This window comes from Ahaetulla prasina, chromosome 8 (assembly GCF_028640845.1).
Source record: "Ahaetulla prasina isolate Xishuangbanna chromosome 8, ASM2864084v1, whole genome shotgun sequence".
NCBI classification, from domain to species: Eukaryota; Metazoa; Chordata; class Lepidosauria; order Squamata; family Colubridae; genus Ahaetulla; species Ahaetulla prasina.
The window spans coordinates 60,571,111-60,597,922 of NC_080546.1; the positions used below are offsets into that span (position 1 = coordinate 60,571,111).

Here is a 26,812-nt window from a genome sequence, read left to right on the forward strand (position 1 = left end):
CACAAGCCACTTTTAGGCCTGCTTGCTGGAAACTGCCAAATGCCGCAAGTGCCATCTCCCTGCATCTCTCATTGTTCCTACCGGCATACAACTATACCCAGATTCACATCACCTCAGGAAGTCCCTAAACCATGCCAATGCCCTCAGCCACTGCCCACTTCCAACCAATGTCGAAGACCCAGATTCAGCAACCTCAGTCCTTAATTGAAGACCTCCAGTTTCCTGTTACAGCTGCTGAAATTGCCAAGCACTCCACCAAGGTCTAGGTAATAGCCCAAGTGCTTCACTGGGTATGGAGGGGGTGGACAAAGGGGCCAGTAGGTACAGAATTCCTGTCCTTCCAAGCCCAGCAACACAAGCTATCAGCTCAATGGGGCTGTTTACTGTGAAAAAGTAGCTACCCCAAAGCTACATCAGCCATCCAAACAGCTTTAATATAAATTCTGATAACTGCTGGCACAGAGAGAACAAAATAAAGTAAAAGATATTCTAGTATTTGCATGGTATTTTTAAGATGCAGTGGGGAAAAATGAAAAAATCACTTTGTCCAATTTCTTAAATGTTTCTCATAATAATATATAAGCATCTCAATTGTACATGAAATAGAAGAATAAAATAGAAACAATCTTTGTGTCAGCGTTCCAGAAAACCCCCTCCTGCAGAAAAGACTCTGAAGCAAACATCTTTCAAAGTTCTTTTACTAGCATAGGTAAACTGGCACAACTGGATAAAATCCGAATCTGGGGATCCAGGTTTTTCCTCCATAAGACAAACTCCGAAATCCCCACTCCCCTTGACCCCTCTGCCGATCACATGCTCCAATCGTCAACCGTCCCATCTCGAGACATCACTCCAGCCACTCCTTCTCCAGATGTAGGCTCGGCCTGACCTTGATTGGCAGGAAGAATGTTATTATGTCTAATGGCACCTTCTACCAACTCCCCCCTTCTACTTTCCCACACATTGGAAAGTGGCAGAGCGGAGGCCTCCGGCCTAGTATGGTTTCCAAAGCTGACACTTTGTTGTTTTACTATGCTTCCATTGATCTGCAGGATGAATTTATTGAGATGCCTAAAACAAACAAACAAACAAATAAATAAAACCTTGAGGTAAGCATTTAAGTCTTAAAATATGATAGAATAATTAGGTCCAGGAAAAGTCTAATGGAGTAAGAAAATCTGGAAAAAAAAATATGGCTGGATCCAAACTCTAACTTAGGGGCAAATGTGCAGTGGAACCAGTGGTGGGATTCAACCAGTTCACACCACTTCGGGAGAACTGGTTGTTAACTTTCTGAGCAGCTTAGCAAACTGGTTGTTAGGAGAAATTATTAGGGCAGAGAACCAGTTGTTAAATTACTTGAATCCCACCATTGAGTGGAACAATGCACTACTTCAACTATTGTTGTTTTTTATTCCTATAGAGCAGGACTTCCTCCACAGAGAAGACAGGAGTAGTTCCAAACTCCAACCATATTGCTTTTCTAAAAAATATTTTTGTAAAACCAAAAATGCACTGAATGCATATGTACTATTTTTCCTACTATGTTAATATCCACCTGTCTTGGAATCCTTACTTACTTGTCACTGACTGTATTGCCAAATCGCATCATGACTCTCTTGGGTTTCTTCTAAGTCATTGCCAAATGATCTGGTCCTTTCCCCTTGGTAAATTTCCCCCTTGGTATTGACTGTGTGTTGGTTTTCTCCTTTGGCTTTTCTACAGCCCCAATTCAATGTATCACCAGCCAGCAGGAAAAACACCCCTTATTTAGGATATCTCAGCAGGAATGCGGAAGATTTGATTACAGGAGTCTACCTCAATTTCACTGGCTTGTCAGTCTCCGCTTTGCATCCCATTTTTGCCTTCCCAAGTTAGTATAAAATGAAGCTTTTAGGAAGATAGCACTCATGAAGAAATAGTTCCAAAGAGAATTTAAATTAATTTTCCATTGATTGTGCAACTACTTATATCCTGTAGCAGGGGTGTAAAAATCAAGGGTGCTTAAATCTGGCCCACAGGACCGGACTGGAAATAGCAAAGGACCGGACCGCGGTGCCTCTGCCACCCAAAATGGGGCACGCACACCCCCATGCCCCGTTTTGGCCAGCAGGGTTTTGGAGGATGCCATCCAAGTCAAAAACGGGGCACAGTGGGGTTGTGCATGGGTGTCCCATGCCTGGTTTGGCTGGCAGAATGCTGGAGGCCATCCAGGCCAAAAATAGGGCATGGGAGGCTGTACATGGGGCCCCCATGCCTGATTTTGGCCACCAGGGTGCTGCAGGAGGCTGTCCAGGCCAAAAATAGCACAGGGGGATGTATGTGGGCCCCCTGTACCCGTTTTGGCCGGCAGAGTGTTGCAAGAGGCCATCCAGGCCAAAAATGGGGCACAGGGGGCATGCATGTTAAAAGGCTTTTAAAACCACTGATTTTTAAAATTAACACAGATACTCATATTAGAAAGCTTGGAATAAATTCAAATGTACTTTAAAAACACAGTAACATTACACATTAAAGTAGAACTGTTTGCAGAGGACTTAGTGCATGTGGGATGCCAAAACTAAGCAACTAAAAATAATGATGCATTGTATTAACTCAGCCCCTGGTGTTTACATGGGACATATTTAAATTTATTATGACTGCCCATTCCAAATAAAATAGTAAAAACTGATAAAAATAAAATACAGGCAGCTCAAACTAAAACACACATGACAAAGAAAAGCCCCACAAACACATTAAACTCAAATCTGGTTGTGTTTTGAAAGTGGTGGGTCATTCAGTTTTTCTGGCGTTTTTACAACTTCAAGGTCCCCAATCTTTTGGACCTCAGGAAATACCAAGTTCTTAATTTTAAATCCCGCAGAGCACTAATACGAATTCAGCACGCCACTCCCAGTGGGGTCCTTCAGGCACTGTCCCTCCTCTCTCTTTCTCTTTCTCCTCCCCCTCTCTTTCCCACTCTTTCTCTCTCATTCTCTCTTCCCTCACTCATTCTCTCTCTCCCCCATTCTTTCTCTCTCCCCCCTCTGTCCCACTCATTTTCTCTCATTCTCTTTCTCCCCTTTCTCTCTCTCTCTCTCTCTAATTCTCTTTCTCTCTCCCCCTCTCTCTCTCCCCCTACTCTTTCTCTCTCGTTCTCTCTTTCTCCCCCCTCCACTCTCTCTCTCTTTCTGATTCTCTCTCTCTCTGATTCTATTTCATTCTGTCTCCCTCTCATTCTCTCTCGCTCTTTGATTCTGATTCGCCACGTGTCCCTTTCAGAGCCAGGCAGCTTTGAGCAAGAGCTGCGAAGAGAGCGCCCCCCTGGGCAACATCCCCAGGGAGGCAGGCAAGCTGGGCAGCAGAGCGCCCTTTGGGTTTTCCCTCCATCTGAGTAAGCAGCCCAGAGACTCCGGGACGAGGAGGAGGCAGGCAGAAGCGGGAGGGGGGGCAGAGTACTCCAGAAAAATAAGGCGCCCCGGGAAGTACTGCTGCCTGCTGCGCCAACCTCACAAAATTGAGGTGGGGGGGTTGATACTTAATGCAAGACATCCCTCTCCGCCGCCCCGCCCCCCGCACTTCTTCCAAGACGGCGGTGCTCTCTCTCTCTCATTCTTTTTCTCATTATCTCTCTTTCATTCTGTCTCTTTTTCTCTATTTCATTTTGCACAGCATCAGCATTCCGCCTCGGTATATTTGCCCAGCTGGTGGAGCAAAGCAGCCCTCATCTCCTGCTGCTTGGAACTCGGAGATGTAAACGGCATCTGATCCGGGGAGCAGCCGGATTTTGCTCTCTATTGCAGACGCCAGATTGGCCCCCTGCAAGCTCTCGTCTCTCGAGGAGCCCGGCCGAAGTTTCCCGCGCTGCTTCAGCGAGCACTCCTCGAGAGTCAAGAGCTTGCAGGGGGCCGATCTGGCGTCCGCAATAGAAAGCAAAATTCGACTGGTCCCCGGACCAGTCACCATTTACCGCTCCAAGTCCCAAGCGGCAGGAGACGAGGGCTGCTTTGCGCCACCAGCTGGGCAAATATACTGAAGTGGAATGCTGATGCTGTACAAGTGCAAGTAGTGCTTCACTCCCACAGCTTCCAGCCATCACAATCGCTGCTTCAGCCCGCATGCACCACAGCTCCTCCACCAGGGTGGACTGGCAAAAATATAATGGTCTAGATTATAGCTGTGAAATTTACAGATTAACAGAGTTGGAAGGGACCTTGTAGGTCTTCTAGTCCAATACACACACACTCACCACCCAAGCAGGAAACCCTACACCATGTCTGATAAATGAGAGTCCAGTCTCTTCTTGAAAGCTTCCGGTGATGAAGCTCCCACAACTTCTGAAGGCAAGCTGTTCCATTGGTTGATTGTTCTCATGTCAGGAAATTTCTCCTTATTTCTAGGTTGAATCTCTCCTTGATCAGTTTCCATCCATTATTCCTTGTCTGGACTTTGGATACTTTGGAAAATAGCTTGATTCTCTCCTCTCTGTGGCAGCCCTCTTTAAATTACTTAGCTTTTGATGAAGGTGACATGATGCCCCAACAAGTCCTTGTCAACTCTTAGAGATCATATATTTTTTCCCTGACATCTATTCCTGACCTGGTGTTTCAGGTCTTCTACTGGTGCACCCACTGCTACTGTAATTGAATTTATTCATCTGGTCCCCAATTCCAACGTAGATTTATTTTGAACTTTTTTTCTCTAATCCCTTCTCTGCAGCTTTGAGTATTAAGGCAAATAATAAACTTCGGACAGAAACTCAACACTACAGACCCGATTTACTTTTACTTGTGAAGAAATAAAATATTGGAAGCAACAGAATGATCACTGAAGCAAATGGAAAAGATAGGCACAAACTCGCCTCTGCTGAATATAAAGCAAATACATAACAGCCGAATGACCCTATACAGGTACATTTTAAAATACCTATAGCTTATCTTAAGATCCATCTAGTAATAGCTTGGCGCTACATACCAGATGCTCTCTCTTCTGCGCCCTATCGGAGGGCAAAGAATTCCCCAGGGGCTAAGCCTCCCCCGCCTTCTTCACTCCCGTATCTAAACACTGATGTGACCTTCGTTTGGTACGAAAAGAAGGAAGCAGAGGACAACTCAGGAGCAGTTCCACAGCAGCCTGGCTCAACAGCGAGCATGCTCAGTGCCTCTCTGACCTACTTGTGCAACCAGAGTCCGGGGAGCTCAGTCTGCAGCTTTGCTGGGAGCGCGCGTAGGAGAGCGCAAACCAGCAGGGATTGCGGCGGCGGCGGCAGAAACGCGAGTAGAAGGGTGCAACACCCTGAGATTCCCCGGGAGAGCGAGTCCTCCTGCACCTGCTGGGGCTCCAAAAGCCGAAATTAGCCGGAAGTAGCTTCCAAATTTGCCTAAACGGCAGCTCTAGGGAAAGCTGAGGACAAGAACACTCATCGGTCAACGAAGCTGCCTCTTGGTAAACATTTCTGTCCGGTTTATCTCCATCCCTCCTGGGAATCGCCTATACCCCGGCATTGGGCGATGCAGAAAGGGCGCCCCACGCTAGAAGGTGGGGTTCAAGGAGGGAGAAAGAGAGCCGTCGCCTCTTTCCCAATTATCCCTGATACATTCGACCAGCAAAGGTAGTGGTGGGTGGCAACAAGAGAGGTATTAAGGACGATATTGCAGAGAAAGGTAGCGAGGACTCTTTGGTGGCTTCTTGTGTGGCAACTTCTGCGGGCGCAGCGCCCAAATCCATCGTTTGGGTTAACGAAGAACTGAGGCGGTAGTTGTGATGGGAATTAGGTTACGGGATGAAATTTGGTCGCGTTTAAACCATTAGGCATAAGTTATCTATTCTTTTCCTTTTGTTCTGCCCACTTTCCTAGAGCGAAGTTTGGCTGGCCTCATCTGACTCTTGATTAGACTTATGAGGCATTCTGCTTTCAGAGACTTAATGAGAATGGAAAAGGAGAGAAAAAATATTGGGGGCTGGCATAGGAACACATGAGTTGATACTTCTATGAAAAAATTATATGATAAAAACGCTGTTAGTCTGTAGGAAAGGCAGAGTCTGTAGGCAGAGGATGGGCAAAATATTTTCTCCTTAATCTTAACTATATATTGTGTCTAAGGAAAACTTGCTTCCCAACCAGAAAGTTTGAATTAAATCAGGGGAGAGGAGGTACTTGTCTTTCATCTATTCCAGAGCTACAATTCCCAAAAGCCTGAAACAGTTTATGAATGCTAGGAGTTGTAGTTCTACAACATGCCTGTTTTAGGATGTTAAAAATACCAATAGAAGCTCAGGATTGAACTGTGGGATCCTTGCTGCTCTCTGGCCTTGGCAGTTTTCTTGCAGACATTTCATTACCAAACTAGGTAACATCATCAGTGCTTGTTGGGAGTGGGATTACAACTCAGAGATCACCAAGAACTCCACAATATTAAAAGTAGAACGCAATGGGACTCTAATGACAGGCAGATCAGCAACTAAGAGACTGCTTCAGATTGGACTTCTTTTCTATTGATAGACATGGGAGAGTAGGGAGCGCCTGTACATGTTGTTTTGGGAAAGGGTCTCTGGTTTAACAGTCCTAGAGCTTTATGCAGAAACAGGGGCATGAGGTGGCATCTATGCTGGAATTAAATACATGGAAAAAACAATAGCAAATATATTTGAACCGGTGTCAGTATTTTCACTGGGGAAAAAACGGGAATAAATATGATATCTAGCATTGAGGTTGGCCAGGTATCCACGCTTATTGAAATGAAGGCAATTTCATTTGATTAAGTACAGGCAGTAATCAACTTATAACCACGATTGGGATCAGAATTTCCTTTGATAAGCAGAGCAGTTAAGTGAGTCAAGCCTCATTTTATAACCTTTTTCTCATGATCGTTAAGCAAATCTCTGTAGTTGTTAAATGAATTAAGTGGTCATTAAGTGAATTCCCCCATTAAATCATTTTACTTGTCTAAACCAGTAGTGGGTTCCACTTACCTTCGCTACCAGTTTGGAACTGTGAGCGTGCATGTGCGCACGCTTGCTTTGCTCGACTGCAGTGCTTCTGCGCATGCGCAGAACCTTCTGCACATGCACAGAGCATCCGTGATGACGTCCGGGTTGGTAGCTGGAGCCTTCTGCCACTGCCATTACCAGTTCGCTCGAACCGAGGCAAACTGGTAGAAACCCACCACTGGTCTAAACCAGCTGGGAAGGTCACAAATGGTGATCATTCGTGGTGACCCTAGGATGCTGCAACTGTTATAAATGCACACCAATTACCAAGCACCCAAATTCTGATCATGTGACTGTGGGGATGGTGCTATAGTCATAAGTGTGAGGAATGGTTGTATGTTATTTTTTTCAATGCCATTGTAACTTTGAACAGTGAATGATTGTAGGTTGAGGACTACCTGTATGGCAGAAGAATAAGTGCAAATAAGGCCAGTCACACATCTCTCAGTATCAAGGAGGAAAACATACCTAAAAGCACATTATGCTTCACAATTTTGCTTTTTATTTTACCATTAATAAAATTTACCATTTGCTATGATGCAGTAATTGGTTGCCAAAAACTGTAGGTGGCTAACATTTGTTTCACACCTAAAAGAGACAGCTGGGATTCTTAGCACGATTTAGTAAGAGCAGAATATCATCTGCCTGACTAAGCTCAGTAGGTTGTATATTTATTTTGAGATGATTAATCATTTTTTATTCTTATATTTGCCTTACCTCCTAAACATTGCGCCTTGAATCCTTTTCAGGAAGTTTCTCCATACATGCTTCTTCTTCTCCCTGCAAGGACCTGTTTCTCCTAGATAGGAGAATAATTGCTCCTGAGATTATGGGACTGGACTAGGATAGGGGAGCTGTTTAGGGATGGGAAACAAAGCTTAATATCCATGAAATTTCCTAAATTAACTTATCTTAGAAACCAAGCTGTCATAATAAGTAAATATAATGTAAACAAGAGTAAAATGACATCTAAAGGGGGAGAGAAGCATTAACATAATACACAGTAAAATTCTCAAAATATTTTTTTTTTTTAAATGGGATTTGATGATAAGCCTCAAAGCAGGGTTTTAGGAGCAAAATTCTTTAAGGAAAAAGTTTCAGAAAAGAGAAAACAACTGTACAGTTATGTACATGGAAAATTGATTTAGGCTATTTTCCATCCTTTTGTTCCTGGTGTTTTATTTAAACTGGACTTTCAAAGTTTGAAAACCTGGAAACTTAAATTTTCCTATAGGTAGAAGTTGTGGATGGCCTCCCCCTGCACCCCGTTTTTGGCCTAAACAGCCTCCTGCAGCACCCTACCAGCCAAAACATATTCACTTTTATGGTGAAAAATCCATAAAAGATGACTAGAAAAGACAAATTCAAAAGTTAGAAACACAGACACATTAAAACTCATGCATGTATACATAGACTTTCTTAATTGTCTCTTTTAATAACTAATTAATAGGGACTGTAAGAAAATATATATTTCTTTCTGGCTTTTTACATACAGGCACAACACAAAAATGGAGGAGTATGTCTAGAAATAGATTATTATATTTTTTCATTGCCATTGGTTATAGAGAGCCCTAACCGGAATCAGAGAAAAAGGCTTCCATGCTGAGTGTGGCTTGCTCCAAGAAAGAACTGAGCTTTGACTGATCTTTGTGTAGAAATGAAGCATTGAAAACAGATGAAGCAAAAAGCTGAAAGAAAAAAGAAGATAGAATTTTTTATTGGCCAAGTGTGATTGGACACACAAGGAATTTGTCTTGGTGCATATGCTTTCAGTGTACATAAAAGAAAAGATACGTTCATCAAGGTACAACATTTACAACACAATTGATGATCAATATATCAATATAAATCATAAGGATTGCCAGCAACAAGTTATAGTCATACAGTCATAAGTGGAAAGAGATTGGTGATGGGAACTATGAAACGATTAATAGTAGTGCAGATTCAGTAAATAGTCTGACAGTGTTGAGGGAATTATTTGTTTAGCAGAGTGATGGCCTTCGGGAAAAAACTGTTCTTGTGTCTAGTTGTTCTGGTGTGCAGTGCTCTATAGCGTCGTTTTGAGGGTAGGAGTTGAAACAGTTTATGTCCAGGATGCGAGGGATCTGCAAATATTTTCACGGCCCTCTTCTTGATTCGTACAGTATACAGGTCCTCAATGGAAGGCAAGTTGGTAGCAATTATTTTTTCTGCAGTTCTAATTATCCTCTGAAGTCTGTGTTTTTCTTGTTGGGTTGCAGAACCGAACCAGACAGTTATAGAGGTGCAAATGACAGACTCAATAATTCCTCTGTAGAATTGGATCAGCAGCTCCTTGGGCAGTTTGAGCTTACTGAGTTGGCGCAGAAAGAACATTCTTTGTTGTCCTTTTTAATGATGTTTTGATGTTAGCTGTCCATTTGAGATCTTGCGATATGATAGAACCCAGAAATTTGAAGGTTTCTACTGTTGATACTGTGTTGTCAAGTATTGTGAGAGGTGGAAGTATGGAAGGGTTTTTCCTAAAGTCTACCACCATTTCTACGGTTTTGAGTGTGTTCAGTTCCAGATTGTTTTGGTTGCACCACAAGGCTAGTCGTTTGACCTCTCGTCTATATGCGGATTCGTCATTGTCTCGAATGAGACCAATCACTGTTGTGTCATCTGCGAACTTCAGTAGCTTAACTGATGGATCATTGGAGATGCAGTCATTGGTATACAGAGAGAAGAGAAGTGGGGAGAGCACACAGCCTTGGGGGGGCCCTGTGCTAATTGTACAGGTATTTGATGTGATCTTGCTTAGCTTCACCTGCTGCTTCCTGTTTGTTAGGAAGCTTGTGATCCACTTACAAGTCTGTTCCGGTACCTGTAGCTGGTTTAGCTTAGTTAGAAGAATGTCTGGAATGATGGTATTGAATGCTGAACTAAAGTCTATAAAAAGGACCCTTGCATAGGTCTTTGGAGACTCAAGATGTTGTAGGATGTAGTGCAGAGCCATATTAACAGCATCATCTGTTGATCTATTTGCTCGGTATGCAAATTGCAAGGGGTCTAACAGCGGATCCGTGATGGTTTTCAGGTAGGAAAGCACTAGCCTTTCAAAGGTTTTCATGACTACAGATGTTAAAGCAACTGGTCTGTAGTCATTCAGTTCCTTGATGGTGGGCTTCTTCGGCACTGGGATGATGGTAGAGCGTTTGAAGCAAGAAGGAACATAACACATCTCTAGTGATTTATTGAAGATATGGGTGAAGATGGGGGCCAATTGGCCAGCACAGACTTTTAAGCAAGAAGGAGTTATCTTGTCTGGGCCTGGAGCTTTTCCTGGCTTTTGTCTGTGAAATAGGTTCTGCACTTCCTTTTCTGTGATCACTAGGGGTTGTGAACCCAATGGGATGGGGTCAGTTGTAGGAGGCTTAGCTGTTGTTGGTGTGTCTGAGATGGGGGTTGTGGAGATAGGTGGCTGTAGTTTCTTTTCAAACCTGCAGTAAAACTCATTCAGGTCATCTGCCAGTTGTTATTACCTTCAGCCTGGGAAGGAGGTTTGCCATAGCCGGTGATATTTTTAAGAGTTTTCCACATGTTTGCTGGTTCATTTGCTGAAAACTGATTCTTTAGCTTTTCAGAGTAGCTTCTTTTTGCTGCTCTTATCTCCCTTGTTAGTGCATTTCTGGCCTGATTGTACAGCATTTTATTTTATAAGATAGGAAGTGTTCAATTAATAGGGTTGATTTTCCACTACTTTCTGTACAATAAGAAGGATTGGGTTGTTTTATATGTATGTGTGACTCAGACACTGCAGCTGAGAAGAAGCAGCTACACTCACAATCATCATAGTCTTGGGTATTCCTGTGAATTAAATAAATATAAAGAGATACAGCCTTTTCCAGCTTTGTACACTAAACCTGGAAATGTGGTTTGCTTGTCATTGTAACTAAACATGACTGTGAATAAATCCAGGTAATTTATCCAGCTATAGTATTCACAAAACTTACGAGACATTTATAAAAGAAGTAGAACAAATCAGTTAAATTGACATAAAATAAAGTTTTAGTCAAATAAAATTTAAACGAAATGAAATGAAATTTCTCTTTTCTTGCATAGAGTTGTTCCTGTTTAACATAAATTTCATAAACAACCCTCTTTCAAAGACTACCCTATGCATTCTAATACAATCCATTAAATTTCTTCGCATGCCCCAGGTTTTCTGATTGTCTGACATCTTGACAAAACACCATATTCTACTATGATTTTTATTTCTAAGACTGCCTCTGACTCCCAATGAACCCCATAAACTCAGTGCTTTATTTGGAAGTATGTCACCTGTCCAGAACAGTACAGAACCAAATGGAGCAGGTGATAGACTATTCTGGATCATCTATATTGAATTAAAAATGTCCATCAGCATTAAAGGACACAGAAGCAATACAGGTTGTCCTCGATTTATGATCACAATTGAGCCCAAAATCTCTGTTGCTGAGTCAGACAGTTGTTAAGTGAATTTTGCCCCATTTTACGATCTGTCTTGCCACCTTTGTTAAGTGAGTCACTTCGGTTGTTAATTTTAGTAACGGTTGTTAAGTGAATCTGGTTTCCTCATTGTCAGAAGGTTGCAAAAGGAGATTACATAACTCCAGGACACTGCAATTGTCATAAATATGAGTCAGTTGCCAAGCATCTGAATTTTGATTGCATGACCATGGGGATGTGCAATCATCATAATTATGAAAAACTGTCATGTCACTTTTTTCAGTGCCATTATAACTTTGAATGGTCACTAAATGAACTACTGTAAGTTGAGGACTACCTGTATGCAGTTATAGGAAAGAAATACTATTACAGTCATCTAAACAGACCATTGTTTTTTCTAGTCAATAAACCTTGCCAACTGAGATCTCTTTAACTGGCAATGACACACACCAAACCAGGGATATTTTATATGCAAAGCAAGACTTTAACTTTGAATTAATGTTCCCTTCCCTATTCTCTCACATGTCTTCACTGAGAATTATGCTGACTAACAAGCCAGTTACTCTTACTTTTAAGCAACGGATGTGGGATGATACTGAAAATTCTTTTTGTATGATTGTCAAACTGCAAACTACTCTTTGATACTCTTTGAAATATATGCAATATACAGCTATAAAATTACTTTGACATTAATACTATTATCCATAGTATATATATTTAATAGAACTGCACACAAATTGAATTCCAAATCAAACATCCTAACTCATTTCCAGTAGAAAGCTCTTTGTTTAGATAGATGTTTGCTAAAATGTTTTACAAATAAAAAACCTTGTAAAGATTCTATTTAAAATACATGCTAAACCCTTAGTTACATTGTGTCATGTACACAAAATGTTTCTCTTCATATTATATGTGTATTACTGCTTTTTCATCTAGCATAACCTGAGATATTTTTAGATATGCATTTTGGGATAAATAGATTTGTTAAGAACATTAATTTCTGTTATATTAATCTGTATTCCTACACAAGAATAGTGATATGAACTCAACCTGAAAAAATAATTTTTGTTTTGCTCCTTTATAGATATATATTTAAAAAGAAACATTATTTCTGATTTTTTTTTTATTTAAAATCACTGATCTGAACAAAACAGTGTTTTTCTGTCATTGAAATTATATCAAATACACAAAAAGCAGAAAAAATGTCAGGAGTGATAGTGGTAACATTGAAGTTAAACTTTTGAAACAATGAGTTCTGAGATTATTAGTTTAAATCATTGCTTTAACTACTTCTGCTTCATCTATTTTTATTTTTTTATTGCTATAACTTGTTTTATTTTGCAGGTCTAGTTTTTGTTTGCTTTTGAAATTTGAAGGATCAAATTTGATGGGCTACTCCAGCCTGGTATATTTCCCAGTTCCAGGTCCACTAACTGTGATTGGCAGATATATTTGAAGACAGGTGAACATGTTCAAGAGCCACCTTTTTTTGTATTACTGGACCATCTTTCATGTTTTCAATTTATTAACAATATGGACAACTGCTGAAGATGTCATAAACAGCACTTTAAATCACACAGACCTGCTGACAGGATTTGTACCGATGGTAATCTCCAGAATTGACCATATTATAGTCAAGGAAGGTTATAGTGCCTTGATTGACTGCAGTGTTCAAGGTTATCCAGAACCAGTGTACAAGTGGTACAACTCAAATGGCCATTTGGTGAAAGAAGATGGTGACAGAGGTACAGTTTTCAAATGTTTTTCTATGCAACCTATGCAAACATACTGTCTTCATGTTACATTGCCTTAAAAGCACCAACTGTTGTAAATTTGTTTTTCTCTATTTACTCAAGATAAATGAGTAAATTGATTAAATAGTATTTACTCAAGGTAAATAAATGTGAAGTATTAAATATACTTGACAGATTGAGGCAACTACCAACTCTACCCAGCAGAAAGATTCTTTTCCTAAACTTAATCTGGATATTTTAGAAAATCCTGATGGAGCTGGGAAGGTTGTCTCTATAACTACATTTAAGAGATAGGGGTTTGGGCAACCAAATAATCTGACCTGTTATAGTAGAAGGGAATCTGTTGCTTAAACATTAAACAGCTTATTCCTCATAACTTTTCCATCTTGTTATACCTGTATTGTACCAAAATAAATTTAAGCATCTTCTCAAATATATGTGCAATAAAATACTGATTTAATTGGACAAGTCCAGAAATACATCAAAGTCCTTTTTTACCTGCCCTTAATTTATAGGAACAGATTATTTTTTTTGCTTATATACGAATCATTTACAGCCTCCTGCCTACACAAAAGTAACCATAAGATTTCCTTGGGATTAAATTACTTTAAAATCATCAGAAATGTTTTTTATTTATTTTATTTTATTTATTTGTCAAACACAACAGTATATATAAGTATAAGCATGAAATAACCAAATAATAAATTTTTATTGGATACAATCAAAGAGAACATTAGGACAGGAACAGTAGGCACCCTGGGGCTCTTATGCACACCCCTTACTTAGGAATGGGGTGAAGTCAATAGTAGATAGTCTTTGGTTAAAGCTTTGGGGATTTTGGGAAGAGACCATAGAGTCAGGTAGCGCATTCCAGGCATTAACAACTCTGTTACTGAAATCATATTTTCTACAATCAAGACATTAAGTTTAAATCTATTGTGTGCTCGTGTATTGTTGCGATTGAAGCTGAAGTAGTCTTCGACAGGAAGGACATTGTAGCAGATGATTTTATAAGTTATACTCAGGTCATGCCGAAGGCGGTGAAGTTCTAAATTTTCTAAACCCAGGATTTCAAGTCTGGTGGCATAAGGTATTTTGTTGTGATTAGAGGAGTGGAGAACTCTTCTTCTAAAATATTTCTGGACACGCTCAATTGTATTAATGTCCGAAATGAGGTGTGGGTTCCAGACAGGTGAGCTGTATTCGAGAATTGGTCTAGCAAATGTTTTGTATGCTCTGGTTAGTAGTGTAATCTTTCTGGAGAAGAAGCTACGCAAGATTAAATTTACAACTCTTAAAGCCTTTTTGGCGATGTAGTTGCAGTGGGCTTTGGCACGTAGATCGTTTGATATGAAAACTCCAAGGTCTTTGATGGGGTGAGGGTCATCTACAAGGTAATGTCCATCAAGCTTATATTTAGTGTTCTGATTCTTTTTTCCAATGTGTAAGACAGAGCATTTGCTGGTTGAGATTTGGAGTTACCAAATTTTTGACCATTCCGACACAAAGTCAAGGTCTTTTTGAAGGATAGCCTCATTGTTGGTAGTGGTAAATAGTTTAACATCATCGGCGAAGAGAACACAATTATTTATAATATGGTCACAGAGGTCGTTAATGTATAATATGAAGAGTGTTGGTCCTAGAACGCTGCCTTGGGGGACAGCGCTTTGATAGGGCACTGCCTATTTTGACCACTTGTTGTCTGTTTGACAGGAACGCTGTTATCCAATTATGGAGGGGTCTGGAGATGCCATAGGATTTTAGTTTTAGAAGAAGTTTGTCATGTACCACTGAGTAAAAAGCTTTACAGAAGTCTATGTAAATTGCATCTATTGCTTTGCCCTGATCAAGATTTGTAGTCCATATGTTTTTGCAGTGAAGAAGTTGTAAATTACAGGATAATTTTTTTCTGAAACCAAATTGTTTATTAGAGAGTAGGTTGTTTGTTTCAAGGTGGAGGGTGATGGATTGGTTGATGATTGATTCCATTACTTTGCAGGTGACGCAGCATAAAGAAATTGGTCTGTAATTTTCAACTAGGCTGGGGTCTCCTTTTTTGAAGACAGAGATGACCGTGGCTAGTGACCATAGTTTGGGAAGGGAGCTGGTCCTGAAAGATTTTTCAAATATTGTGCTTAGGGGTTTTGCTATAACAGTGGAAAGCTTTTTTAAGAAGTTTTATCATTACATTCTTTACCGTTAGATCCTTTTAGGAGTGGGATGGATCTCGAGTCTTTAAGCTTGTTGTTTACAAAATTATAGAAAGTGCGATTGGATTTTGTGCACAGAAGGTCTTCTTCTTGTTTGATGTAATTGGTGCATTCAGTCTTTATTTGGTGGCATATATTTTTGTAGCGGTTTTTAAAGTTGGCTACATAGCCAGTTTTGTTTTTTCACCAGAGGGATTTTTTTTTTTTGGATTGGAGCTTTTTTACTGAAATGGGTAATTTGTTTTTCCTGATTTTGTTGGTGGTTTGTGGTACATATAGTTTAATGACTCTATTGACTTCGAGTAAGAAAACTCTATAGTGGTCTTCAGCAGTTAGAGAATAGAATTTGCCAGTCAAGAGATGAGAGGTCGGTGTATATAAGATCATAGTTGGCTTTTTTGAAATTGTAGTTTGGTATACCATTATTATGGAGATTATTGTAAGGGCATATATTGAGACAAAAGTCTATCATGCTGAGGTCACTGTTGGAAAAGGGTTCTTTTATTTGTAGTCCATAAATTGAGTTTGTGTTGTTGCAGAAGATGAGGTCAAGGAAGTTGTTGAGTCTTATATTGTTAGTTACTAGTGTAACTAACAATACAATAAAATGTGTGCAAGATAATCACAGAATGATTTAAGGGATAATTTTGCTTGGGAACATACACAGTTTTACAACCTAGCAATATCAGGGGACATTCTATGGCAATCTTGGACAAGCAATTTGGGGTATTTACTAGACCTAATCAATGGCCAAGACTTCAAGTTTCTTAGCAGCAGTTATTCCAGAATATTGTAGACACATTATAAGTTGTCTTTGAATCAGTTACTTGAATGTATTGTGATATTTCGTAAATGATGATGAGAAGAAAAAATAGATACATTTTACTAATTAATTCTGGCTTCTTTCCAGCAGGAAAATGGATTCTCAATAGCGGACAACTAAATATTACTAGCGTGTCATTTGAAGATCGAGGAAAATACACATGTGCCGCTTCTAACATCTATGGCAAAGTGAATAATACTGTCACCCTGAGGGTTGTATTTACCGCTGGAGACATGGGGATCTACTACATGATTGTATGTCTTGTAGCATTTACCATTGTTTTGATCTTAAATATTACTCGACTATGCATGATGAGTAGCCACTTGAAAAAGACTGAGAAAGCAATCAATGAGTTTTTTCGGACAGAAGGAGCTGAAAAGCTGCAAAAAGCTTTTGAGATTGCTAAGCGCATCCCAATAATCACCTCAGCAAAAACTCTTGAGCTTGCCAAAGTAACCCAGTTTAAGACAATGGAGTTTGCCCGCTACATTGAAGAACTAGCTAGAAGTGTTCCCCTACCACCTCTTATAATGAATTGTAGGACTATCATGGAAGAAATCATGGAAGTAGTCAGATTAGAGGAACAAGGCCATAAATTTGTAAGACAATCAGCCGTGGGGCAAGGGATTATGGACCCTGATGAAACGTACATGACTTCCAGTCCCCTAAAGCGTAGTGACTCTCTTGCCGCTGATTCAGATGCATCTTCTTTGCATGAACCACCACTCAAGATTGCTATTAAAGTCTCAGTTCACCAGTTAACTAAGAAGGACTGTATTGATCACGTCACACAGGACAGTATAGCTTTAGAAATGAAAGAAGAGAAAGAAGTTGCTCAGGTACAGACGCAACCTAGTGACCTGGTCCTGGACCCTTCAACTGAATTCAGCTCAACTGAGACAATTGTGGGAAGCGGCAAGGACACATGTACTATTTATGAAACCCATTTATGATCATTTATCAGCAAATGTATACTGATAAAAATAGTGATAAAATGAGGTGGCAGAGTTGATAAGCCTTATCTGAACACCATAATTGAAAAAAATAACTATATGGATTTCTTGATACATTCTTCCTTATTATATACTGTGCAGTATATTTAGCTGAGACACCTGATATAATTTCTATGACACTAATATTTACTCTTTTGGATCGAGGGAAATTTTAATTAACATTATTTTAGTTCACAAAACACCTCAGATAATGGATTAGGATTCTGCTGTTTGCAAGAACATCTAGAAATTGTGTTTACCACTTAGAAATAAGATCTTAAAATTCTCACTCGGAACATTCCATTTCAGAGCACAGCTGTTGAAGTCAGGAGAGTTCTTGGTAAGGTCTGTATTAGCAAGATGCTATAATACCTAATGCTATATTACATAAACAAAAAAATCATCTATATTTTTCATTTTGTTCTATCAATTACTCCTTTGTGTACTTTTGTAAAAACAGTATATCTTTGGGTTTTTTAAATTTAATAGAAGAAAATAATGATTTTCTTCACAAACTGGATAATTGGCTATTTCTTTCATAAGACAATATCTGGTCTCTAGGCAGAAAGTCTCGAGATAGCTACCCATTATCCCAATTACAAACAGAAAATGGGAGTCATCAGAACTCTACATCACTGAGTTGAAGGCCTGCCTACCAGCAAAGATAGGAAAGAAAAAGAATTAAAACACATTAAGGAAGCCGGTTAGCTCAGGCTGGTAATAGCCTGTTATTAAGAACACCGAAGCCTGCAATTATTGCAGGTTCGAGCCCGGCCCAAGGTTGACTCAGCCTTCCATCCTTTATAAGGTAGGTAAAATGAGGACCCAGATTGTTGGGGGGGCAATAAGTTGACTTTGTAAAAAAATATACAAATAGAATGAGACTATTGCCTTATACACTGTAAGCCGCCCTGAGTCTTCGGAGAAGGGCGGGGTATAAATGTAAACAAACAAAAAAAAAAAAAAAGCCCTCAGAACATGTGGCTATCCCAAGTGGGCCTTCATCAAATCTCAAAAAAGACCCTACAGGAGCTCCGTCATAACATACAATGAAGAGAACAGTAAACAAAACAACATTGTCATTCCATATATTGCAGAAATATCGGAAAAGCTCAGGAGGATCTTCAGCCAACACAACATACATGTACACTTCAAACACAAAAATACACTAAGGCAGAAGCTTGTCCACCCCAAGGATAAAACTTGAGCAATGTGGTATATCCAGTATAATGCAGTGAGCCATGTGCAGATTTGTACATTGGGGGAAACAAAACAACCATTTCATAAACGCATGGCACAACATAGGAGAACAAACCCATCAGGACAGGATTCAGCAGTCCATCTGCATTTAAAAGGCAAAGGCCACTCGTTTGAAGACAGCAAAGTCCACATTTCAGACAGAGAGAGTGTCTGGTTTGAAAGAAGGGTCAAATAGGCCATCTATGTCAAAATTGAACACCCCTCTCTCAACAGAGGGTGAGGGATACGACATCATCTATCTCCAGTCTACAACAGAGTCCTTTCAACAATTCCAACAAGGCCGCACCCATTTGTACCACTCAGTTGACCACAATGATACAATAAACCTCCAGGTGGCCTAAAAGAATGCAAATGACCAGCTGTCTGCAAGGAATATAAATCCTTCCATTCCCTATCATCCAGTAAGAGCTGAAGAAGCTTCTTGGTTGAGAAATGAAACATCTTCAAAGAAAAATCAGAAAGTCCAGTTGCCTCTTGAAAAAGCACCTTTGGGACAACCATGGCCTGGATGACTGAGAATCTCCATAGACATTTAGTTCAAATTGCATTAAGCAAGCAGAATTATTCTTCAGAATATCCATGTCATATCATGACAATATGCAAAAAAGGAATCTGATCCTTATGCATCAGAGATTTTTTTTAGCTGTAAACTAGACCAAGCAATCACAAGGAGAACAGTGGTTCAAAGAGGTGTGCATGTGTGCGGACACACATACACAGCTTCTGTAGTGCATCACATTACACTTTATCTATACTCCTCTCTTCATGTGGCAAACCAAATAAGGGGAACTCTGACCACGTTTGCATTTGATCACCCTAATCTCTGCAGGAATCTCTTTCAATATAAAATGTGACTTTGTATTGCTACTATTATTATGAGGATAGAATCTGCAATGTATAGCTATAGGAACAATTTGATTCTCTGTGTTTTCAAGAACAAGAAACTGAAGATCTCCATAAAAAGCTGCCCTGAATGATAGCTGTCAAGTAGGAATATCTGCATCAGATGAAATAACTTCACTGCATGAATAGATGTGAATAAGTTACAGCTTCAGTTATTCAGCAAATAACTATGGGATGACAATGATCGGGGTTGTGCCTTACTCATTATAATATATAATTTAGATTCAGAAGTTTGCTAAGATACGGGCAAGCAACTTAGTGCTGCAGTAATAAGCAATAATTGCTAGTGTACAGGGAGACATCTCATTAAAACTCCGCCAGGTATTATTTCCCAGGCACCCTCACAAAGCAGGTTTTCTGACTTCTTTATATAGCAATTCAATTATTAATAGGCTTTACTATGAGCTTATGTAACCATGTTTGTGATTCTTAAATGTTCATGTTTTTGTTGTGGTTGAAGGGATTACTCTCCCTTTAAAAACAGAAGCATGCCCTGGCTGGATTAAACCAAAGGCCACCAAATTCTTGCAGTAGCCCATTCAATGACATTGAAAAGTCCATTAGCAGGATAGGTGTCCAGACTCCTTCTCTACTCTTTTACCTTACCAGCTGGTATTTAGAGTGCCTTGGTGCTTCAGAATCTAGACCGCCATATGGTACACTTATTCTTCAAAGGAGCAGGTGATAAGAGTGACTGAATTTATCTAATCCCATTAGATTAGAATTTACTTCATTTATATAGGCAGTCATCATCCAAACTGAATCAATAGATTATGTGTTATGTGAGCAAATATTTGATCTGTTCTGAATTTCCTACATTGACTAAGTTCCAGTATTGTGATGGTGGGTCTTCTCCAAATCTCTGCTGTTTCTATTCATTTGTTTTTCCCATTAACTAAAAACATATTCTTATAATTTCCCCCTCGTTTCTATTCATTTTTGTTGTAAATCATTTACAATACATACACACATACATAAATATTTGCTGACTTCCAGATAAGGCCTCAGAATTCTAAAGTGTAATATTGGAAGCCAAAGAAGAGGTGCCTTCCTTGGCTTCACAATTAAAAAAATACATAAGTCATGGTTTCAATTTTGCTAATGGTTTAAGTTATGGACACACTATGTAATTTGGGGATATCTCAATCAATGCAATAGATACATCCATGAAATGTTGGACTTCAGATGGTCTTACCCTGTTTTCCACTTTCTTAGCCAGTGATTTCTGAGGTAAAAACTTATTAATTCATGGACCTTTTTCATCCCTCTTAAAAAATTTGCATCCAAGCCCTTTTAGATTTTAGAAAAGCTTTCAGTGTATTTTGGAAACATCTCAATTTAAGGTATGTCAGTATTTCTAAACAGTTAATTATTGATTGATTTGTTTTCTAAAATTTATTAGTCATTCTATTCATTAGTATTTCCATTCTTAGGTACTACAATGAAATCATCAAAAAAATTGAATTACATGAGCTAGTTGACCTACATCACAATCAAATGTAATAAATGTTGCAGTATTTCCTGGTCTGAATTTAGAGAATTGTTTAGCTTTACATATTTTCAAAATAATATTTCTAAACTGTTCAGATTCACAGAAAGTAGAATTTCTGCATTTTGTAACTGCAGAAAAACTGAATGGATTACTATTCATCATTTAAAGTCAACTGTAAAACATAAATACTATGGCAAACACTATGTTTTAATATTAAGAATTGTTTATCCTAGGTTTTGTAGTTTGCAGCAATAAACTATATATTATGTTAAATATGTAGTTATGCAATAAACTATATATTATGTTAAAAAGAGGTGATCACCTTAACCAACTACTTTATATGAAACTAGAGGAATTCAACTATATTTTTAAAGGGGACAAATCAGCAAGTCTAAGAACTACTCATGTAGCCATGATTTAAACCATGATTTTTGAGTAACTCATAATTGGATGGATTCATACATATCTATATAGCCATAAAAATGGTTTAAAATCAGAATGTCTGGTTTACATTATATTAAATCAAATTAAAACCATATTACACTTTAATACAATGGGTAAACGTTAGAGTCCCAATATAAAGATATTTTCTTTTTTAAATTCACATTTTTCTCATTTTTTTTAATTCTGTCATTTTCTTTCTCTTTCACCTCTTATTTTATATGGTTGTTCTAAAAGACAAGCAGAGACAGAGAAAGAAGCATCTAATGCCTTGCTGGTCCAAAATGGAAAACTCTCATTCATTTAACTTTTTATAGTAAGTTACCACTTACTATACCACTCCCATATCTATGCATTCCAGAATTTTTGCTCTGATTGTTCTATTATTTATTGAGATTTTATTTTGGGCAATAACATGGTGTCAACTCAGTGTGGATGGCAAAATTCTCTGGGGACCTTTCAGGAATTTCCTTCCATGATTCCTAAAAGTTCTTTGGTTATCACTTTTAATTTCCTTTACTAGAATGAAAAAAGTAGTTTGATTCCGTATTTGCCTCTGCCCATTCAGAGATGTTTCACATTTGAAAAAGACAAGATGTGGAAAGGATTAAGTATATACAAAACAAAAGGTTAAAAGAAAAAGTTGTATGTCCCAATATTACTCTATATTTTTCAGTGACTGGGTTGAGCAAAGTTTCTAAAACAAAACTGAATATACACTATTATGATTTAGCAAGCTGTTCAAATTCAGGAATTGAGGTGGTTGGTTTGATAAATTGCAGTTAAAAGGGGGAATAAAAGTGCATGATTGTCCCAAAGGCGCTTTTTCAAGAGACTTCTCATCCAAAAAGCTTCTTCAGCTCTGGATAAGACATGGAACATCTTCAAAGAAAAACCAGAAAGTCCAGTTGCCTCTTGACAAAGCATCTTTGGAACAACCATGACCTGGATGACTGAGGATCTCCATAGACAAAAGAGTATGATGCACTGATATATATACACAATGTTGTGTTGTCAGAAAAAGAAGAACCAACAGAACTTGGTACTTTTAGCCCCTATGGTATAATATAAACATTGTTTCAATAAAGAATTTACGCAGCTCTGAATTAACTGTGAATCTCTGTAATGAGAGTATATGTTCCTGCATAATTCATCTGCAAAAACTTAAATAACAGCAAACCTTTCCATCAGGACTAGGGAATTTCAGATGCAATGTTGCTGAACCTATCAGCATTCCTCACAATTGGGCATGCTGACTTGGGCTAGAAGCTATACAATTAAAAAAACGGGACACACACAGACATCCCACTCATTCTCCTTCCTAGCCTTAAAATCCTCAGGATTAATTGTGGCTCTTTCTAGGCCATATAGCATACATTATATGCATTCTGTATATGCAAGTGCAGATTGTTGAGGAAGACACATAGATTTATTTATTTATTTATTTATTTATAATTTAATTTCTATACCGCCTTTCTCCCGAAGGACTCAGGGCAGTTTACAGCCATATTAAAAACCAACACAGAATACAAACAAATTTAAAAGCAGAATTAAAACCAAATATTTAATAGGCCAAATCAAACTAAAATGGTCATAGACCGACATAAAACCCATTTAAAATTTCAATTTAAAATTTCGCTTAGGCCAGTCCCGCACGATGAAATAATAAGGTCTTAAGTTCACATTTGAAGGTCCGGAGGTCGGGGAGTTGGCGCAACCCTGGAGGCAGCTCATTCCAAAGGGCCGGTGCCGCCACAGAGAAGGCTTTCCCCCTGGGGGCCGCCAACCAACATTGTTTGGTCGACGGCACCCTGAGAAGGCCCACCCTGTGGGAGCGCACAGGTCGATGGGAGGCTATCGGTGGCAGAAGGTGGTCTCGTAAATAGCCCGGTCCTAAGCCATGGAGTGCTTTAAAGGTGATGACCAGCACCTTGAATTGCACCCGGAAGGCTACCGGCAGCCAGTGCAGGCCGCGCAGAATAGGTGTTATATGGGAGCAACGAGGTGCTCCCTCTGTCACCCGCGCAGCCGCATTCTGGACTAGCTGGAGCCTCCTGGTGCTCTTCAAGGGGAGCCCCATGTAGAGAGCATTGCAATAGTCCAGACAGGAAGTGACGAGGGCGTGAGTGACTGTGCGTAAGGAGTCCCGGTCTAGGAAGGGATGCAACTGGCGAATCAGGCGAACCTGATAAAATGCTCCCCTGGTGACGGCCGACAGATGTTCCTCTAAGGACAGCCGATCGTCCAGAAGAACGCCCAAGTTGCGCACCCTCCCCCTGGGGGCCAGTAATTCACCACCAACAGTCAGCGATGGCATAAGCTGACTGTACCGGGACGCCGGCACTCACAGCCACTCTGTCTTGGAGGGGTTGAGCTGGAGTCTGTTCCTCCCCATCCAGACCTGCACGGCTTCAAGACACCAGGCCATCACCTCGACGGCTTTGTTGGGGTGGTTCATGGTGGAGATGTACAGCTGAGTATTATCAGCATACAGATGGTACTCCACCCCAAAACCACGGATAACCTCACCCAGCGGCTTCATATAGATGTTGAACAGGAGAGGCGAGAGAACCGACCCCTGTGGCACCCCACAAGTGAGGCACCTCGAGGTCGATCTCTGCCCCCCTGCCAACACCGTCTGCGAACAGTCCGAGAGATAGGAGGAGAACCACCGAAAAAGGTGCCCCCCACCCACAATCCCTCCAACCGTCGCAGCAGGATACCATGGTCGATGGTATCAAAAGCCGCTGAGAGATTGAAAAGGACCAGGACAGAGGAACACCCCATCCCGAGCCCTCCAGAGATCATCTACCAACGCGACCAAAGCCGTCTCCGTGCTGTATCCAGGTCTGAAGCCGGACTGGAATGGGTCTAGAGAGACAGTTTCCTCCAGGTATTGGGGAAGCTGATATGCCACCACACTCTCAGCAACCTTCGCCAAAAAGCGAAGGTTGGAGACTGGACAATAGTTCGCCAATACAGCTGGGCCCAGGGAAGGCTTCTTGAGGAGGGGCCTCACCACCGCCTCTTTTAAGGCGGTGGGGAAAATGCCCCCCAACAAAGAAGCGTTGATAACTCCCAGGAGCCAGCCTCGTGTAACCTCCCGTGTGGCCAGTACCAACCAGGAGGGACACAGGTCCAATAAACATGTGGTGGGATTCAGCCTACCCAACAACCTGTCCATGTCCTTGAGAGTCACAGGATCAAACTCAGCCCAGGTAATATCCACAAGACCTGTCCCCGTCATCCCGCCTGAATCTACCCAATCAGCGTCCAGTCCGTCCCGGATCCGAGTGATTTTATCGGACAGATACTGTACAAAATCCTCAGCACGCCCCTGCAAGGGATCCTCCCGAGCCCCCTGCATGAGAAGGAAGTGGGTCACCCTAAACAGGGTGGCTGGACAATTATCTGCCGATGCAATAAGAGCGGAAAAATAGTTATGTTTTGCCGTTCTTATCGCCACTAGCTAGGTCTGAATATAAGACCTTACTAGTGTTCGGTTGGATTTGGAGCGGCTGGACCTCCAAACACTCTCTAGGCGTCTTTTCCGGTGCTTCATCTCTCTCAGCTCCTCGTTATACCAAGGAGCTGGTCGAGTTCAGCGCCGGGTCAGAGGCCGCAAAGGCATGACTTGGTCCAAAGCCCCGGCCGTCGCCTCTTCCCAGGCGGCTACCAGTTCTTCAGCCGAGCCATGGGCTAATTCCCCGGGAAACGGCCCAAGCTCCGTCAGAAACCTCTCTGGGTCCATCAGGCGCCTGGGACGGAACCATTGAATCGGCTCCTTCTCCCTGAGGTGTGGTGCAGCAGTTCGAAAGTCTAGTTGAAGGAGTAAATGATCTGACCATGACAGGGGTTTAATAATTAGATCCCCTAACTCCAGATCATTAAGCCACTGTCCCGAGACGAAAATCAAGTCCAGAGTGTTACCCCTGATGTGGGTGGGACCATTAACTATCTGGGTCTGGTCCAAGGCCGTCATGGAAGCCATGAACTCCCGAGCTGTCGTTGATGATTCGCCCGCCCACATGTATTTATGGTGAAAAGAGAATAGGAAAGCCAGAACATTTAAAAATCATAGATTGTAAATTATTAGACTATGGCAACTATGGAGATAATCTTATTTCAACTAACTTTTTGTCACAGTTGTGGTGTTCAGAATCATATTAACAGTCTATAATGAGTTGGTTCTCAAAACGTATAAAGTTACACTAAGTAATTCATGTTATAGTCATACATTATGGTCTAGTTTTGTATGAATCCAGAACACTGAATTGTTCAACAAAACAGATTTAAAAAACTTGGTTTAATATGCATGAAACTATGACATTCTCATCTTTAAAAACATTTCAGGCTATTATTTGTAATCCTTGCAGGCACCATAAGAACTAAGAATAAAAGCAAAAGATCTTGGCCCTTAGTATGCTTTGCTCTTATCATAATTAAACTTCTAAATCAATGAAAATTCAACCAGAGAAGCTCAGAGGCACTTATTTTCTGTAATGGTAAAAGAAAAGAATAGCAGAATAACAGAGTTATAGCGACCTTCCAACTCTGTTATCCTGTTATTCTTTGTAATTATGGGAAAAAATGTGGAAAAAATGTAGGAAATTGTGTTATTCTTTTCTCAATTATCAATATATTGTTTGGCATTTAAAGTACTATGCAAATGAATGGCATAACACATAATATACAAGCAAAATATATGAGAACTTAACATTTTAAATGCCCTATTGAGAATAAATAAAAAGCAATTCCTTGGAAGCAGTATAAAAACTGTCAACAACAACTGATTTTCATCTTGGGTGATTTATGATCAGATAGACGTGCATAGAATAGAAAGGCAGTTCTGAGGAGGCTTTCATTTTCTAATAACTTGTGACATTTATTTATTTATTTTTATTTTATTTTATTTATTTATTTTTATTTGTCATAACAATATATATAAGCATCACACAAAAGATTATATAGTATATAAACATATATGTGAGGCAATATAAGAAGGTATAAGCGCATATATATATATATATATGTAGGTCTTTGGTTATTCGGGTTTTCTCCCGCGTAAAATTGGAAGTGTCTTGGCGACGTTTCGACAAAGTCTCATTCGTCATCTTCAGGCTTCAGCTTCATGCTTCTGGGAGCAATGTGTGATTGCAGCTGTTTCTTCCTTTTTAACTGCTAGTGGGGGTTTGAACTGATTGGGTGGGAGCTTGGCTGTGCTCTGATTGGATGGGGTTTTTTTGTGCTCTGATTGGCTGGGGGTGTGTCCTGTGTTGGTGGGGGCTTGGTTGTGTTCAGATTAGTCTGAGTTGCAGGGGGATTTGAGCTGGTGAGCTGCATTGCTGTTGTTTGGCTTCGTGTTTGTGGTCGTGCTACATCTTCATAGTGGGTGTCTGTCTGCTGTATGTATGGATTGGAGGGGTTTGAAATGGCTAATGTTGCAGCTACGGTCTGGCTTCTGGTGCTTGGTCGTGCTTCCTGATCAGTGTGGGTTTGGGTCTGCTTTCTGGATGGAT

The 26,812-nt window shown here is 40.2% G+C and overlaps 1 protein-coding gene across 5 annotated transcripts; it reads left to right on the plus strand.

Annotated features, from left to right (window-relative positions):
- Positions 1 to 3,954: 3,954 nt before the first annotated feature.
- Positions 3,955 to 21,095, plus strand: MFAP3L (microfibril associated protein 3 like). Of its 5 annotated transcripts, XM_058193589.1 has the most exons (4): positions 3,955 to 5,424; positions 8,535 to 8,773; positions 12,763 to 13,163; positions 16,293 to 21,095. In XM_058193589.1, the coding sequence occupies exons 3-4, from the start codon at positions 12,887 to 12,889 to the stop codon at positions 17,156 to 17,158; spliced, it is 1,143 nt and encodes a 380-aa protein (XP_058049572.1). In that variant the 5' UTR covers positions 3,955 to 5,424; positions 8,535 to 8,773; positions 12,763 to 12,886; the 3' UTR covers positions 17,159 to 21,095. The 5 variants fall into 5 exon arrangements, with proteins under 5 accessions (XP_058049572.1, XP_058049571.1, XP_058049574.1 ...); XM_058193588.1 differs by lacking the exon at positions 8,535 to 8,773; XM_058193591.1 differs by lacking the exon at positions 8,535 to 8,773 and having other exon boundaries at positions 16,296 to 21,095.
- Positions 21,096 to 26,812: the final 5,717 nt, after the last annotated feature.